This window comes from Coptis chinensis, chromosome 5, assembly GCF_015680905.1.
Source record: "Coptis chinensis isolate HL-2020 chromosome 5, ASM1568090v1, whole genome shotgun sequence".
NCBI lineage: Eukaryota > Viridiplantae > Streptophyta > Magnoliopsida > Ranunculales > Ranunculaceae > Coptis > Coptis chinensis.
In genome coordinates, this window is record NC_141460.1 from 96,214,732 (window position 1) to 96,232,337 (window position 17,606).

The window sequence follows — 17,606 nt, forward strand, 5'->3', positions numbered from 1 at the left end:
CAGATGAACATGTAAGAATACTGAACTTCTACTCAACCAGGAGAGAACCTGTGTAGACTGCATCTTCCACTCAGAGGTGGATAATTATGTGCATCTTACATGAAATCTGTTGAGAAACTCCAAAGCAAATTTTGACGAAAGGTAGTTTGAGTAGAAATACATCGGGAAGGGTTTTGATTCTTGAGGGCTTTGCTTGTTCGCCACTATCAAACTACAAATTTTGATCAGCTTACACTCTTTACCATGCCATGCTAATATGCTATGAAACGAAATGCAATACAAGCCATTAATTACTCCGGAGCATATTCCCCTTGAAGCCTAATAACACAATAAGCAGAATTGGTCGACAATATTTTGGTTTTATGTACAAACTTTATTCGCATTTTATATACAAATTTAGATTCGCATTAACGCATTAGCAGGGGATCGGACATCTTATATAGAACCGTAGAAGGCAGAGAAACAACACACACGGTCACACACACACACTAACACAGGGAGTACATTCACATGAATACAAAGTCTCTTGCCATACTTAGCCATGCACAAATTGATTGTTGATTCAGGACAAGCTCTTACTCAGAAATGGAGCAGATTTATAGCCATGCATTCGTTTACTTGATAGGAGTAGCTCAGCCAGCACCAGGATGTTGTGCGCTGGACTTCTGCAACTTGAGGCGGTTGCAAACTTGCAATAGCTCAAAGGACTCTTCCATCAGTGATCTTCCAGCTAACTGTGATACTGCACCTCATTTTCGTCTCTAGGAATATGGATTGCAACACGTGACTCCACTACCGATTTTGGCTTAAATTAATCATCGACATTCAGATATCATATTCAATCATATATTCTGCAGGATGTATTAGTGTTAGACTGTTAAGCGAAAATGGATTAAGATCAGTTGCAGACACCAATATATATTTGTATGCAACGATAAATAAAAAGGACTAGATTACCAGTAAAGATACCAATATGGAATTATAGAGTAGAGTAGTTGGAAATCACATTCTCAGAATGGACGACCGCTAACATGTAAATACATAGTATTCATTCATCAGTCAAACATTAGAAAACAAACGAATATGAGACAATGAGACTAGATGAAATATAAATTTACTAGACCCAAGAGTTCCCACACCAAAAAAGAAAATTAAAAAAAAAATGAAAAACAATATCACATTCAAACTACCCCAAACATAAAACAAACTAAGCAAGAACAATACTTTAAAACCAAGCCAACTAAAAGCATTTAGACCAATGAAACCATAACAGAAACCAACGACTATTCTGCACCATCATCATAGGTAGCAATCTGTAGAGAAAATTTCTGTTTCTCACGGTCGAGCGCCTGCCCGCTCAGAGTGTCTTAGCGACTTCAGCGCTCACTCTCGATGATTTAAGCTGCGCCAAAGAAAGGCGCCGCCATGGCTTTGGCTTTTTACACCATGGCCAGAGAGGGTAAGGCGGCGCCAGCCTGTAGCCAGTCTTTTTATGGCCTCGCTACAAGAATCGCTGATTTTTGGTTTTGGTATAAAAACAAAATCGAGTTTTGGAAAACCTAACTTTTCCAAAACCAAGAAAAGAGAGTGATTACAAGAGAACAATTCTTTGTGAGTTGAGTGTTCATTCTTTGTGAGTGAATTGAGAGAGACTTGTAATCGTTATCAGGACATCTAGTAAAACTTGGAACTCTCGATGTGGAAGTAGGCAAATTACCCGAACCACGATATATCTCGTCTTGTGGTTTGTTCTTCTTTACATTGATTGTTTTATTTCATATGCTTGTTATTTGATATTGAGAAGTGTTGGGATATTGCTTGGAGGGTGTTGAAGTCTTGTCTATTGAGAAAGATCAATCTTTGTGTAGGATTGATCCCGGTTTGGGTAACGCGTTGTTTCCGCAGCTTAATTATTCTCAACAATTGGTATCGAGGCGTAAGCATATCTGACCAGGATTTTGAGTTTAGTACTAAAAAATTTGTGTAGACAAGGTGTTCGATTAAATTCGAGGTGAAACGTTTTCTTTTGGGTTATGTGTGTAACTTGAAAGATGGCTCCCAAGATGTCAAACGCAAGGTTTGAAGTAGAGAAGTTTAATGGGAAGAATAACTTTGGGATTTGGCAAGTCCAAGTAAAGGACATCCTCATCCAACAAGGTTTGCACAAGGCTTTGAAGGGATTAAATCTAAGGCGCGAAAAGTATGAGTAATGATGATTGGGAAGAGTTCGATCTTTCGGGCTTGTTCATCAATCCGGTTATGTCTTGCTAATGAGGTCATGTATAGTGTGATGGGAGAAAATATTTGCCGGTATTTGGCTCAAACTAGAGTCTATGTATATGACCAAGAGCATGACGAACAAGATGTACCTTAAGAAGCGTCTTTATCGGTACATGATGGTCGATGGTTCAACGATGCAAGAGCACGTGAGTGAGTTCCGACGGCGTCTAGCGGATTATTTGAATGTTGGTATGAAGATGGATGATGAGGATCAAGCGGCATGTTTAATATTCTCCTTGCCGAAAAGCTATGAGCATCTAATGACTACATTCATGAACGAGAGAAGTCGCCGATCTTGACGAAGTTGAGTGCTCTTCTTTCTTATGAGTTAATGAAGAAGACGTGTAGAGAATAGCATTGATGCAAGTCGGGGGCTAGTGGCAAGAGGAAAATCTCGAACAGAATTATTCAAGTAATGATAATTCTAGGTCCAAGTCAAAGAAGCCTTTAAAACATGTACTAAAGGCTACAATTGCAATGAAAAAGGACATTACGCAAGTAATTGTCCCCACCAAGAAAAAGAGAACAAGAGAGATGGTCGAGGAAGAAAGGTAAGGCAAAATTTGAGGCAAAATTATGCTTCAGCTCAAGAGGATGAGTTGGTCTTTGTGTGTCCACACAAGACTATATGACCGGTGAGGTGGATTCTTGATTCGGATGTTCCTATCATATGTGCCCGAATAGAAAGTGGTTTACTTCTTATGAGAGCATTGATGGTGGTTCTGCTTTTAATGGGTAATGACGTTGCTTGTAAGGCGGTAGGAATTGGAACTATACGGGTCAAGATGTATGATGGTGTAGTGAGGACTCTAACCGATGTGAGACATGTTCCCGAAGCTAAAGAAAAGTCTTATTTCTCTTGGTACCTTGGATTCCAAAGGCCACAAGTTTGTGGGCTGAAGGTGGAGTCCTAAATATTGTTAATGGCTCTTTAATTGTTATGAAGGGTCAAAAAATATGGAACCTTGTATACTACGATTGGTAGTACGGTGATAAAGCGATGTAGCGATGGGTGCATGTAGTAATGATTCCGAGTGCACTAAGATGTGGCATATCGTTTAGGGCATATGAGTGAAAAGGGTTTGTCCGAGTTGTGCAAAAGCGAGGGTTCTTGAAGAACTTGAAGAAGCCAAGTATGGGGTTCCGCGGAGCATCAAGCGCCTATGGGAAGCAAGTCTGAGTCAAGTTCAAGTCAAGCAAGCACACGACAACAGGCATCCTTGATTATGTGCATACGGATGTTTGGGGACCCCCGGTGGTGGCTTCAAGGGAGGTAACCGCTATTATGTCTCATTCATTGATGATCGACTTTCGCTATGTGTGGGTGTATATGATGAAATCGAAAGATGAAGTGTTTGAGACATTTAAGAAGTGGAAGGCAAGGGTTGAGAATCGCGAGATAGGAAGGTAAAGACATTACGGTCCGACAATGGTACCGAGTATACCTATGGACCTTTCCAAGAGTTTCAAAAAGTGGAATTGCCGCATTAATCGAAAGGGCACGCCACGCCAGTAATGGAATGGCGAGAGAGGATGAATAGAACTTTGCTTGAAAAGAGCAAGATGTTTATTGTCTAATGCCGGTCTAGGCAAAAGAGTATTAGGCGGATGTAGTGTCCATGGCGTGTTACCTGCATAATAGGTCACCGCATACCGACTATAGATTGCGGGACACCTTATGAGGTGTGGTCGTAACCCAAAGTGATTATAGTATTCTTGAAAGTGTTTGGATCGGCTGACTTACTACCACCATGAGGGGACAAGCTAGATCCTAGAGCTAAGAAGGCCATATTCTTAGTTTCATGAAATGGGGTAAAGGGATACAGATTGTGGTGTCTAGAAGCCCACAAGTTCCCCGGTCGCCAGAGATGTTACTTTTGATGAGACTTCCGTGTTATCTTTCAAGGAAGCGCGGGCGAGAATGGTGAGTCCATAGAAGTTCAAGCTCTTGAGCTTGAGTTGTCTCATGCAGAGATGGACCGGGTTAGATCATGATGAGGTACCAAATCATGGAACCACACGCCAACAGGAAGAAGAGCAAGAGCATCCGCGAACTTGTAGTGGTGACCCTAAAGCCACGAGACAAGTTAAAGAAGTGCACAAGTATGGGCACGGTGGAAGCCGTGAAACACTATGGTCGTGGGGATTTAGTGGCATATGCACTGAATATCGAAGATGATGAGCGGATAGCTTCAAAGGAAGCCGTTAGAGATGCTCATTCTGAGATTGGTTGGTAGCTATGCAAGCAGAGATGGAATCTCTTGATAAAAATCACACATGGGACCTAGTTTTATTGCCAAAGGGCAAAAGGACTATCGGCAATAAATGGGTGTTCGTGAAAGAAAGAGGTCCTTCCCCGAGTCCGACAAGATCGGGTACAAGGCAAAGAGTGGTAGCAAAGGGTTTTTCACGAGAAGGAAAGGAGTTGACTACAATGAGGTATTTTCCCCGTGGTCAAACATACGCCCATTCGTGTGTGTTATTAAGTTTAGTTGCTCACTTCAACCGGGAGTTAGAGCAACTTGATGTGAAAAACCGCTTTCTTGCATGGGGATTTGGAAGAAGAGATCTATATGAGACAACTGAAGGGTTTGTCGTTCGAAAGAAGATTATGTATGCAAATTGAATAGGTCATCAGACGGGTTAAAGCAATCGCCTGCAATGGTACAAGCGCTTTGACATATTCATGATGCAACATGAGTACACCCGGTAAGTATGACTGCTGTGTCTACTTTAGAAGGCTTCGTGGTAATGACTTCATCTATCTCCTGCTTTATGTGGATGACATGCTTATTGCTTCCAAAAGCATGGTGGAGATAGACAAGTTGAAATCTCAACTTAGCTCTAAGTTTGAGATGAAAGACTTAGGTGGAGCCAAGAAGATACTGGGCATGGAGATTGACAGAGATAGGAAGAAGCGACGGATAGTTGTATCTCAGAAGAAATACATTCAGAAAGTAATTTCTCGATTTGGTATGGAGAATGCAAAGTCGGTTTCTACTCCTTTAGCTGGGCATTTTAGGCTTTCAGCTAAGTTCTCTCCTAGTTCGGTGGAGGAACAAAAGCATATGGCTAATGTTCCTTATGCAAGTGCCGTGGGTAGTTTGATGTATGCTATGGTGTGCACACGCCCAGACATTTCACAGGCAGTTAGTGTTGTGAGCAGGTATATGGCAAATCCTGGGAAGCAGCATTGGGAGGCAGTGAAATGGGTACTAAGGTACTTGAAGGGTACTTTGGATGTGGGATTAGCTTATGGTGGAGGCACTTGTTATGTCAGTGGGTTTGTGGATTCCCGATTATGCACGGTGATCTAGATAGACGACGATCGACATCGGTTATGTGTTTATGATGCATGGTGCACGGTTAGTTGGAGGTCTATGCTACAGCTACGATTGCTCTATCTACTACCGAGGCGTAGTATATGGCAAAGCGGGAGAGGCAAATGAAAGAGGCACTATGGCTTCGAGGTCTTCTAGATGATTTGGGTATTGAGCAGAGCAGTGTTGCTGTGTATTGTGATAGTCAGAGTGCTATTCATTTGGCGAAGAACCAAGTTCATCATGGTCGGACCAAGCATATTGATGTCCGATATCACTTTATACGGGATGTCGTTGAGGATGGTGATGTAGCACTTGAGAAAGTAGACACCCATGACAACCCTGCTGATATGCTGACGAAAGTTGTCACCGGAGTTAAGTTCCAACACTGTTTGGACTTGACTTCCAAATCCTACATGTTTGAAAGAGCCCCTGTGTGGGCATAGCCGCTTCAAGATTGATCGCAGTCTTCCTTCTTTGGAGGTGTTCCTACCGGATGTGATCTTCTTTGGATGTGTTCGGCTTGGTTTTATGTGTTAAAACCTCACCGAGGTGGAGAATGTAGAGAAAATTTTCGTTTCTCCACGGTCGAGGCCGAGCGCCAGCGCTTCGAGTGGCGCGACTTCGCCACCACTACTCGATGATTTAGCGCCGCTCAAAAAGCGGCGCCGCCATGGCTTTAATACTGTGGCGCGCCCGCAGGCCAGAGTAGCCTTCGGCCAGTCTTTTGCGGCCTGCACAAGAACCACGATTTTTGGTTTTGGTATAAAAACAAAATCAGTTTTTTGGAAAACCTAACTTTTCCAAAACCAAGAAAGAGAGTGATTACAAGAGAACAATTCTTTGTGAGTTGAGTGTTCATTCTTTGTGAGTGAATTGAGAGAGACTTGTAATCAGTTACTCCGGACATCTAGTAAAGCTTGGAACTCGCAGTGTGGAAGTAGGCAAATTGCCGAACCACGATATATCTCGTCTTGTGGTTTGTTCTTCTTTTACATTGATTGTTTTATTTCATATGCTTGTTATTTGATATTGAGAAGTGTTGGGATATTGCTTGGAGGGTGTTGAAGTCTTGTCTATTGAGAAAGATCAATCTTTGTGTAGGATTGATCCGTTTGGTGTGGGTAACGTTGTTTCCGCAGTTAATTATTCTCAACACAATCCTATCCATGATCTTGGACATAACATCCTTCGAATCCTTGAGAAGCTTAATGCTCTTGTTAAGCTTTTCCCTCTTTGAAGCCATAGAAGGAGATTCTTCAAGAAACCGTTCAATACCACCACTGTTGGGGGCCATCAGTTCATTCACCACTTCAAATTCTAAGTCATTATTCACCAAATTTTTAACACTGAACAAGAGATGCAGTCCCACACTGTCAACCATCCTCTTCAACACTATCTTCCAGTACGCAGTAAGCCTCATCTTCATGTCAAAAGCATTTTGAACAACCAATGGGTACCCCCTCAAGTGTCCAACATCCACCTCTCCATAACCTGGAAGAGAAAACTTCTCAGGTCGGGATTCATCATTCAGGACATTCATGAAATTATTCTGATGAGACATAAACTCATTCCAGCAAGTCATGTATTCTGGATTACAAGTGTAATCGGCAAGCTTCTCCATCTCAACTATTTCTTTTACTCGATCAAAGGACCTCTCTCTCATTTTCATAATCAAGTTGTGAGCAGCCCTTCTACTAGCATTCTGTAGCTGTGGATAACCTTCAGAATGGAATATTATAACTCTAACAACCACCTCCTCCACGTAATTCCAAACCCTTTGAACAAAATCAATTGGAGTGTTTGATACGTCCTTCAATTTTCGCTGCAATATTAATATAAATGCAGCTCGTGGAAGGAAGTTCGGAAGCCCGATGGATTTGCTTTCTTCCAAAACTCGGATTTCTTCCATTAAAAACATATCTTTAGAATTCAAGTTATCAGACTTTGACTGAATCTCTTTTGAGTAGTCATTCAGCATCTCTGCCATTCTCGCAGTGCAATGCATCTTCCGATCATCTGGATAATCATCAAATTCCCCTCTCACAAGGATTTTCTTGAGAGAATCTGTTGCACAACCGAAAATTCGCATGAAAGCAATCATTGCGCCAGCAATACTAACCGAATTTTGCGGCATTCCCTTTATTTCAGCAACATTTTGGTTTAACTTTTCACTTATCTGCTTCACAATATCAGGCAAACATCTTCCAATGCTCGTTGCTTGAATCTGAACTAACTTGTGGGCGAGAATAGGAATTCCCACAATACACCTATCAATCTTAGACAAAAGAGGATGGGACTCAAACAACCTGGCCTCCTCCATTCTTGCTTGTTCATAACTTTCATCACCAATTCGATTGCGCACACAAACATAGCCAAGCCCAATATTAACATCATCAGCAGTAACCTTCTCAAGAAGACCTTCAGGTGCTTTGTCTGCCTTTGTAACAACAGCCAACGTTCTTTCACCAGTTTTATCAACTTTCTGAGACATACGGATGGATTCACATGTTGGGAAATCAACAGTAGCTGACAACACATTTAAGATTATACTTTCTTTGGGACTAATATATTCCATTATAATACTAGAAATCTGTTCATATATATCTTCAGGCTGGCCATGAACAGGTACTCTAGTGATTCCAGGCAAATCAACCATAGTAAGATCAGGTACTCCTTGCTTTTTCACTACAAGAGTCAAAGGAGTGTTAGAGATACCTTTTCCATTGCCAGCTATCTCATCTGTTGCATAACATATAGCTTCTGAGATATGTTGTTCATCAGTTGGGATTATTTTTCCATGGAACTCCAGATAAATCTCGGGAACTGAAGTAGGGTGGTGTTGAAGACGCATAATGAGTGGTACCCTTGTGCAGATGCCTTGCCCCCGAGGGAGACTAATGCCAGCTAGTGATTCAAGAACACTTGATTTACCCGAGGATTGATCTCCAACTACAACAATAGTTGGGAGTTGAATGCCTTCTTTCATCACTTTCATACGGCGGAGAGTGTCTACAGCATCAAGAAGTGGTCGGATCCTATCATTGTAGTTGGTGAGTAGTGCTGGTTCTTGCGCTTGAACTAATGCAAGCTGAGGTTCATCATTGATGACAGTTTTGAGGGTCATCTTATCAACTATGTTCTGTTGGGAAGTAGATCCTCCTCTGGTTTGATTCTTATTTTTTGCCATTTTTGCTTGTTAAAGAATGAAGTCGAACGTTCACTTCAGAAAGCTGGGGTTGTTCAGTTGAATGAATTGTAAGTTCCGACTGTCCATTTTATAGTGGTGGATTGGGAATGGATTTCTGTGACCAGTTGGAAGTTGGAAGGTTGCGGTGTAATCTCTGTTGTTTGAGATGTATGAGTTATTAACCATTCTCTTGTTAACTGTGTGATATCCCTTGAAACGAGAATGATTTCAAATAAGGCTAGTGTTTAACCTAAGAATATATGGTGTTACGTGATTTTTTACCTTTGAAATCTGGACCTATATCTAATGTCCATATTAAAATTTCAGCTGATTACCAAGAAAAGAAAAATGTTTCATATCCAAATCATTAATCACAATGTTGGAGCAGACTCCATGTGATCAGATTGTGAGTTTTTTGCTCACCCGAGCTTTTTATGTTACTAATATTGCCAATTCCTAGGGTCAGGATTACATTGCTATGTCATGTTCGATGTGTTATGACTTATGATCGAATAAATAGTTTTTGGAGTCCAGATGCTATTCACCTAGGCTAAGTACAATGGTTTGGTGCGCCATCCCGCCAAACCACAATATCATAGTGTATAGAAGAGGGGCTATTTGTTTTTTTGGGTTAAAGTTAAAGGGTAATTTTGACTTAACCCCTCCACAGATGGGTAACGGTTTGACTAAACCCCCTATTTTTAAAATCATTTGAGTTTGCCCCACTCCATCAATTTTGCGCCAGAAGCAGGACGTTAGTATTTTTAATTTATTGACCATTTTACCCTTATGAAATAGATGTTGCATTGCCCCCCACATTAACACGTTAAACCTAGCTTTACGAAAACCCCCCAAACATTGCCATTATTTAATTCTTGCACTCTCTCTCTCGTATTTTACCTATTGACCATTTTGCCCTTTCTGACAAATTAAGGTTTTTTTTTTTTTTTTTTTTTTTTTTTTTTTTTTTTTTTTTTTTTTTTTTTTTTTCCTTCCTTTAGTTAAAACAAATTAAGAGGTTTACTATTAGTTAGTGTAAACCCCCCAAACGTCAATATACTATTTGCATAAACCCCCCAATTTTTTAGTTAACAGTAAACAAGAAGAAGAAATCTCACAATTGGGACATAGTTGTTCATTTTCCAAAGTTCTCACAATTGGAAGGGTATTGAGCTCTCATGAACATGATGAAGAAATATTTTCATGGCTTCATACGTGGACCAGCATATGGTAGCTGCAGGAGCATGAAATAACACTCTTGCCTTCAATCCTCGCAACAGAGCTTGGGGCCCTTCTTTTGCAACTATCTGTTTGAGCGTCATTCGGATTGAAGTATTGCTAAATTTGTCAACACCACACACACCCTGACATTGCAATCTGGTTTTGACAACATCCAATGGAGTGGTAATCGCTGACTAGCCAAAGCACCGGCCACTCCACCGGTAGTTAGATGAACCAAGATTTGTTCTTCACTCGCATTCTCTAACGATATCTCACTCAAAACTTTCTTCATCGCTTCGTAAGTAGCAAAGTACACAGCCGTAAAAGGCGCATTCATCACAACCGTAATTCTATACGAAGCATAAAAAGCTCTAAACCCCTATTCCTTCAACATCTTTGTCACACAATCCTTAACTCCACTATAAGGACTCTTCTTTAATTGCAACCTCTTTGTTTCACCACATCCAATGGAGTCAATACTACATCACTTGCAGTCATCGCGAGCACGCCTGATGCTGTGATGTGGGCTAACGGGTGGTGTCCTAGCTTATTTCTGCCTAGTTTTTCTTTAGATACTTCAGAAACCATGAAATAAAAACGGCGCGTGAGCTAGACCGGCACCCTAGACCAATAGCACCTATGCCACAAAGAAAAGCCTAATGGACCTTCTTTTCGCATAATTGAGGTAAAAACTTTACCGTATTGTGGGTGGCGGGGATGATGATGAGGCGGTGGAAGTGGTGCCGAACATTTGCATAACGGATTTTGAGAGTGTCAATCGGGAACATTGCCATGTGTTCAACCATGTCCGCCAGAATCGAAGCTCGCTAACATGAATTTCAAAAGCCCATCCCGTCATGGGCGGAATGGTTGCCCGTCATTACCATTCGACAAGATCCATACAATGTTGTGTCTTCTTTGTTTAATTTGATAAGTTTGCCAAAGTAGATCTAATTAAATAGGAAGCCCAACACTGAAATTATCAAATTGTCATTCAACATCAAATAAATCATAATCTAGTACTGATTTTGGATAGCATGGCAGGAGCATTTAGTGGGGTACTATACTTGCGAGGTTAGCAACGCAAATCAACAATCTCAGGTTCTATTATCATATTTCATCTTCTTCTTTACATTATTCTTTTTTTTTTTTTTTTTTGGTAGGTAAGCGGGGTTTTTTAATTAAGAGGTCCCCTACCCCTTCCTCATTGAGGAAAAAAATAATTTGAAACTATTACAATCTTAAATACTCTTTCCCACTAGCATCTTCAAACACAATTTTCTTTATATCTTCAGAAAAAGAGCTAGGGGTGAGTTCAATGAAATAAACAGTAGGAATATTAGCAGCTAGATTATCCGCTACCCTATTACACTCTCTGAACACATGTATTATAGAGAAGTATTCTAAATTACTTGTTCGCTTCCTGATATCTTCTAGAATCTTCTTTATTCTCCATGGTTGTTTGTCCTTCCTTTCGTAGTAAAAACCGATCACATTTGTAGAGTCCGCATGCGAGCTTTTACTTTCCTTATGTTGTGTCTCTGGGCGAGTTCTATCCCTTTTTGTAGTCCTTCAAGTTCGATGTATGCTATTGTATCAAATCTTGACTTGCCTTTTGCTGCCGCCATGACCATTCCTTGCTCATCTCGATAATAATTTTGCCCAACCACCTTCTATCCTCAGAAGGCCCCATCAAAAGATTTAAATTCATGATACCCAAACCCGCTCTTTCCCACTTCGTCTTCTTCCTATTCTCTTGAACTGGTTCCACAAAAAGATTCCATCTCTCCATGAAATCATCTCTCTCCAGCCCTTCATTCATCTTGGTTTTGATCGATCTTAACTTTGTTCTCACCTCTGTTCTGATTTTGTTTATCATCTGCTCTAGGTAGGATGTTTCATGTTTGAAAATCCTACTATTCCTTTCCCGCCAAATCCAGTAGAAGAACGCGTTCATGGTCAGCTTCAATGCATCTTGTCTTATTCCTTTCCCGCTGCTTTTCTGTAATAGCCATTGTAGTTCAACCTGCCAGCTTGTGTTTCTCTGTCTTACATATCCAAATTAACGACATCAGCACCACCCATACATTGAGGAGAATATGAACACTCGAAAAACAGGTGTGTTACCGTCTCAATCTCTCTCCAGCAGAGCACACAAATATCAGCGTTTATCACCCCCCATTGCTTCATCTTATCTCGCGTTTTCAGGCCATCATTAAAAAACATCCAACCTATAAACGAATGTCGAGGTATTTTATTTGCAAACCACACTAAAAAATGAATGTCGAGGTATTTTATTTACATTATTCTTCTTCTTTTACGGTTAACTAAAAAATTGGGGGGTTTATGCAAATAGCATATTGACGTTTGGGGGGTTTACACTAACTAATAGTAAACCTCTTAATTTGTTTTAACGAAGAAAAAAAAAAAACCCCTTAATTTGTCAGAAAGGGCAAAATGGTCAATAGGTAAAATACAAGAGAGAGAGTGCAAGAATTAAATAATGGCAACGTTTGGGGGGTTTTCGCAAAACTAGGTTTAACGTGTTAATGTGGGGGGCAATGCAACATCTATTTCATAAGGGTAAAATGGTCAATAGCTAAAATACCAACGTCTGTTATACACAAAATTGACGGAGTGGGGGGCAAACTCAAATGATTTTAAAAATGGGGGGTTTAGTCAAACCGCTACCCATCTGTGGGGGGTTAAGTCAAAATTACCCTAAGTTATAAGAGGGTCTTATAAGACCATGTGTTATAAGAGGGTCTTATAAGATGGTCTTATAAAGTGGTTTGTTTTTCATTTTAAGTTCCTCTTATAAACACTTGTAAAAATAGAAAAAACAAATACATGACATCTTATAGATGATTATTTGACAAATATAACCCTACTTTACATCACATTTAACTTGAATAGATTAATTTGAAACAAGCGTATAGTTTGATTTTCGATTTCAAATCAATTTTGATAATTAGAATATCGATTTTAGGAAACTATCTTAATTGGCGGTGGTTGTAATGGAGGTGATGATATTGGTCTTAATAGTACGGTGGTGCTGGTAATAGAATTAGTGGATGTCTTAATAGTACTGTGGTGGTGGCGGTGATAGTCTTAATAGTACGGTGGTAGTGGTAGTTGTAGTGGTGGTGGTGGTGGTGGTGGTGGTAGTGGAGGTGATGATATTGGTTTTAATAACACGGTGGTAGTGATGGTGGTGGTGGTAGTTGTAAAAGTGGTGGTGGTTTTAATAGTACGGTGGTGGTGGTGGTGATAGTTTTAATAGTATGATGGTAGTGGTGGTGGTTTTAATAGTACGGTAGTGGTGGTGGTGATAATTTTAATAGTACGGTGGTAGTGGTGGTGGAGGTAGTGATGGTGGTGGTGGTAGTAGTAGAAGTGGTGGTGGTTTTAATAGCACGGTGGTGATGGTGGTGATAGTTTTAATAGTACGGTGGTAGTGGAGGTGATGATGGTGGTGGTAGTGGTGGTGGTGGTTTTAATAGTTTGGTGGTGGTGGTGGTGGTAGCCGATGGTGTTTAGGGCAATGAAGTTATTTGGAGAAGAAGGTAATGAAAATGGAAGAAGAGATAAATGAGGCTAGGGGTATATGGACGGGGGTGTTTGAGTCATTTTTCAAGTTATAAGACTTATAGAATTGAAGTAGATTCAATTTTGGTACTTATAGAATTGGAACCTCTTATAATACATTTCTAGTAAAATGCCTCTTATAAGAAGCAAAAAACAAACAAAAAAAATGTCCAAAATCACTGGGCCACATCTTATAAGAGGTTATAAGACCTCAAGGTCTTATAAGAGGCAAAAACAAACGGCCCCTTAGTGGGGTAGCGTTTTCCAAGCCAATGGTTTTTTTCACAACCGCCAATACCTATAATTAAAGAAAATAAGTTAGTCAGCAGCAGTCAAGACAAGTTAGTCTGCAACAGTCAAGACAAGAATAAAGACATCAATTCAACTAAGCAGAAGAAAGTTTAGAACATTCTTTTGTGTATTAAATGAATACTATATATAAAGTGTAATAGAATAGAATTATGTAAGAAAGAAAATTAACAAAATTCATTAGTCTCAAAACCTATCTTGGTATCGAAGCCTTCGCAAGGTGAAAATTGATCCGCCATGAAAGCTTATCAAATTTTTCATTTTTTTCTTTTACTTTTTCTTTTATTCTCATTGATTTCTCATTGATTTCAATCAATTTATCTTTTGATTAATATCAAATCAAGAAATCAAGAAATTTTCGATCAATCTAAACTACAAACCCTATAATTTTGTATCCATCAATTGAAATCACAATGGTGAGAACGAATCAAGTTCAACAACCTTCTTCATATGTTGATGGTATTAGATCTGATGCTACTGTTCAACCTACTGATGATGCGGTTCTTTTACAGTTGATTTCTCCAAATCAAGAACATTTCGATCACAGAACATTCAAGGTTTGAATTCTATTTCTTGAGGTTTAAATTCGATGAATCTTTCCGTGCCAATGGTAGTTCCACCTACAAATACTCCATACTTGTTTCAAAACATCTTAAATATGGTTACCTTGAAGCTTACAAGGGAAAATTACTTGTTGTGGAAGACTGTTATCATGCCTTTCTTCATAGGATTTGATCTTATTGGAATGATTGATGGAATTGATATTTGTCCACATCGATTTATTGTCGGTGAGAATGGAAATCTAACAAATCATGTTAATCCTCTTTATACAACTGGATCAAGAAGGATCAAATTCTTATGATATGGATTAATGCAACCCTTTCTGATGAAATCTTGCCCTATGTTGTTGGAGTAACTTCTTCAAGGCAGTTGTGGTTACAATTAGAAAAGAGGCTTTCAATCTTGTCAAGATCTCATGTTATTCAACTTAAGTCTCAGCTTCAAAATCTAAAGAAAGGAACCCTTACAATGCCATAATTTTTATAGAAGCTCAAGTTTCTAGCCGATAGTTTAGCTGCTTCAGGAGAACTTGTCTCTGATGGTGATTTAATCTTTCATACATTAAGAGGTTTGCCAGAGGAATATGGACCTTTTGCAACATCCATAAGAACTAGATCACCAAATGATCCAGTACAAGTGGATGAGTTACATAGCCTCATATTAAGTGAAGAACTGTCAATCCAATAACTCAGTAATACTTTGCATAGTGAACATGTTCAGGCTTTTGCTGCAATTTCTCAACACCAATTCAGAGGAAGAGGTAATGATAGCTATAACAACAGAGGAAATGGCCGATCAAATGGTAGAGGAACTATCAGAGATTATTATAGAGGCAATGGCAGGGGAAATTACAACAATAACAATGGATATAACAGTGGTAGAAACAGTAACAATAACAATGGATATAACAGTGGCAAAGGCAGTACCAATGGATATCAACATAATGGCTTTAATAATGGCTATCAGTCTAGCTCTACAAGACCTCAATGTCAGATTTGCAACAAGTTTGGGCACTTGGCAATCAACTGTCACAATATAATGAATCATTCTTATGTAGGAAGGATTCCTCCTACTAAACTTGCTATGCTTGCTAACATTGGAGACTCAACTCCTCAATATAACAATTTTGCTTAATCTTCTCAGTATACTGGTTATGGTTCTGAATCCAGTCATGATTTTCCATTTGATGGTTATGCATCTATCTCAGTCTAATGGATCATTTATCCCAACATGGCTTCATCATCTCATCAGTTCAATGGCCATAATGGATCACACATACCAAAAGACTCTCATTGGTATGCTGACACAGGAGCTTCTAACCATTTGACAAATGATCTTTCTAATCTTTCCATCCACTCAGATTACAAAGGAGCTGATAAAGTTCTGGTTGGCAATGGTCAAGGTTTGTTTATCTTACACACTGGTTCTACTTATTTTATTTTATCAAATTCATCTCATAAATTTCATATGAACAATATTTTGCATGTGCCTCATATTAAACATAACTTACTTAGTGTTCAGAAGTTTGTTAATGATAACAATTGTGTTCTTATCTTTGCTCCCAATGCCTTTTATGTCAAGGACATTGCAACATGGAGGACTCTTTTTCAAGGTCCAACTGAGCATGGCCTGTATCCCCTTCATCTTACTTCTTCACATTCATATCCTTTTGCCTTCATCACCACTAAAGCATCTGCATCCATTTAGCATAAAAGACTTGGGCATCCTTCTACTTCAGCTTTCAATAAGCTTTTACAGAGTCAAAGCATCATTATTCAAGAAGCAAAGACTTCTTCATTATGTTCAGATTGTGCTTTAGGCAAAAGTACAAAACTTTCTTTTGGTTTATCTGTTTGTAAGTCCAGTAAACCTTTACAGTTACTACATATGGATATTTGGGGTCCATCTCCTGTAACTTCAATAAGTGGTTTCAGATTTTATGCTAGCATAGTTGATGAATATACTAGGTACTGTTGGATTTTTCCTTTATGTTTGAAGTCCGACTTTTGTAATGTGTTTCAATCATTCAAACTTCTTGTTGAAAATCTGTTGAGTTCCAAAATTGTGTGTGTTAGAACTGATAATGGAGGTGAATTCACTAGTACAAGATTTGAAACCTTCTTAACCTCTAATGGCATTAGTCATCAGCTTACATGTCCTCACACCTCTGAACAAAATGACATTGTTGAAAGAAAACACAGACATATTCAAGACATGGCCAGAACTCTCATCTCACAATCATGGTTACCACCTGAATATTGATGTGATATCTTTACTAGTTATGTTTATCTTATAAATAGACTTCCATCTACTTCTCTTCAGAATATGTCTCCTTTGGAAAAGTTATTCAATGTTCAACCTAATTACAATAATCTCAAAGCTTATGGGTGCACTTGTTATCCCTGGTTAAGACCTTATACAAACAACAAACTTGATTTAAGGTCTAAAATATGTGTTTTTCTTGGTTATAGTCTCAATCATAAATGTTACAAATGCATGGATATTAATACTAGAAGAGTTTATGTATCCAGGCATGTTGTTTTCAATGAAGAAGAATTCCCTTTTAAAACATTGTCTGATAATTCATCATCTATGTCCCCTCAAGATTTTCTTCTTTATTCTTTTTATATTGATATAAACATTTCAACTCAAACTCCAACTTCAACATCTTCTCTTCAGCTTAATAACACATCTCTCATTTCTGACACATCTCTCACTTATGGCATATCTCTTTCTTCAGCATGTATTTCTGATACTAGCTCCCATTCCATGACAACTAGATCCAAAAATGGCATTTTCAAACCTAAAAGACTTATCTCAACAAAACATCATATTTCATATGCTCTCCAATCTACTCTTTCATCTCTTCCTACTACACCAACATGCTTTACTCATGCAAACAAGGACCCAAACTAGAGTGCTGCCATGGTTACTGAATTCAATGCACTTCTGAAAAATAGTACATGGAGGCTTGTACCATTTTCTCCATTATACAATCTCATTGATAATAAGTGGGTTTTCAGACTTAAACAAAATGCTGATGGAGCTATAGACAAGTTTAAAGTAAGGTTAGTTGCCAAAGGATTTAATTAGAAACATGGATTTGACTATGATGAGACTTTTAGCCCTGTTGCAAA

At 39.1% G+C, this 17,606-nt stretch overlaps 1 protein-coding gene and 1 pseudogene across 1 annotated transcript; both read right to left on the reverse strand.

Moving 5' to 3' along the window:
• Positions 1-1,100: 1,100 nt before the first annotated feature.
• Positions 1,101-8,932, reverse strand: LOC147500540 (dynamin-related protein 4C-like). Its single transcript, XM_086559361.1, has 2 exons — positions 6,760-8,932; positions 1,101-1,313 (listed from the first exon to the last, which is right to left on the reverse strand). Exons 1-2 carry the CDS (start codon positions 8,788-8,790, stop codon positions 1,284-1,286), a joined length of 2,061 nt encoding a protein of 686 aa, XP_086415487.1. The 5' UTR covers positions 8,791-8,932; the 3' UTR covers positions 1,101-1,283.
• A 1,009-nt stretch (positions 8,933-9,941) lies between these two features.
• LOC147500541 (uncharacterized) lies at positions 9,942-11,833 on the reverse strand (annotated as a pseudogene).
• Positions 11,834-17,606: the final 5,773 nt, after the last annotated feature.

Coding starts and splice junctions, on each gene's coding strand:
- LOC147500540 (XM_086559361.1), bottom strand. CDS start 8,790: ATGGCAAAAAATAAGAATCAAACCAGAGGAGGATCTACTTCCCAACAG. Junction 1,314..6,759: donor CCAAGATCATGGATAGGATT/GTGTTGAGAATA, acceptor TTTTCTCTACAG/ATTGCTACCTATGATGATGG.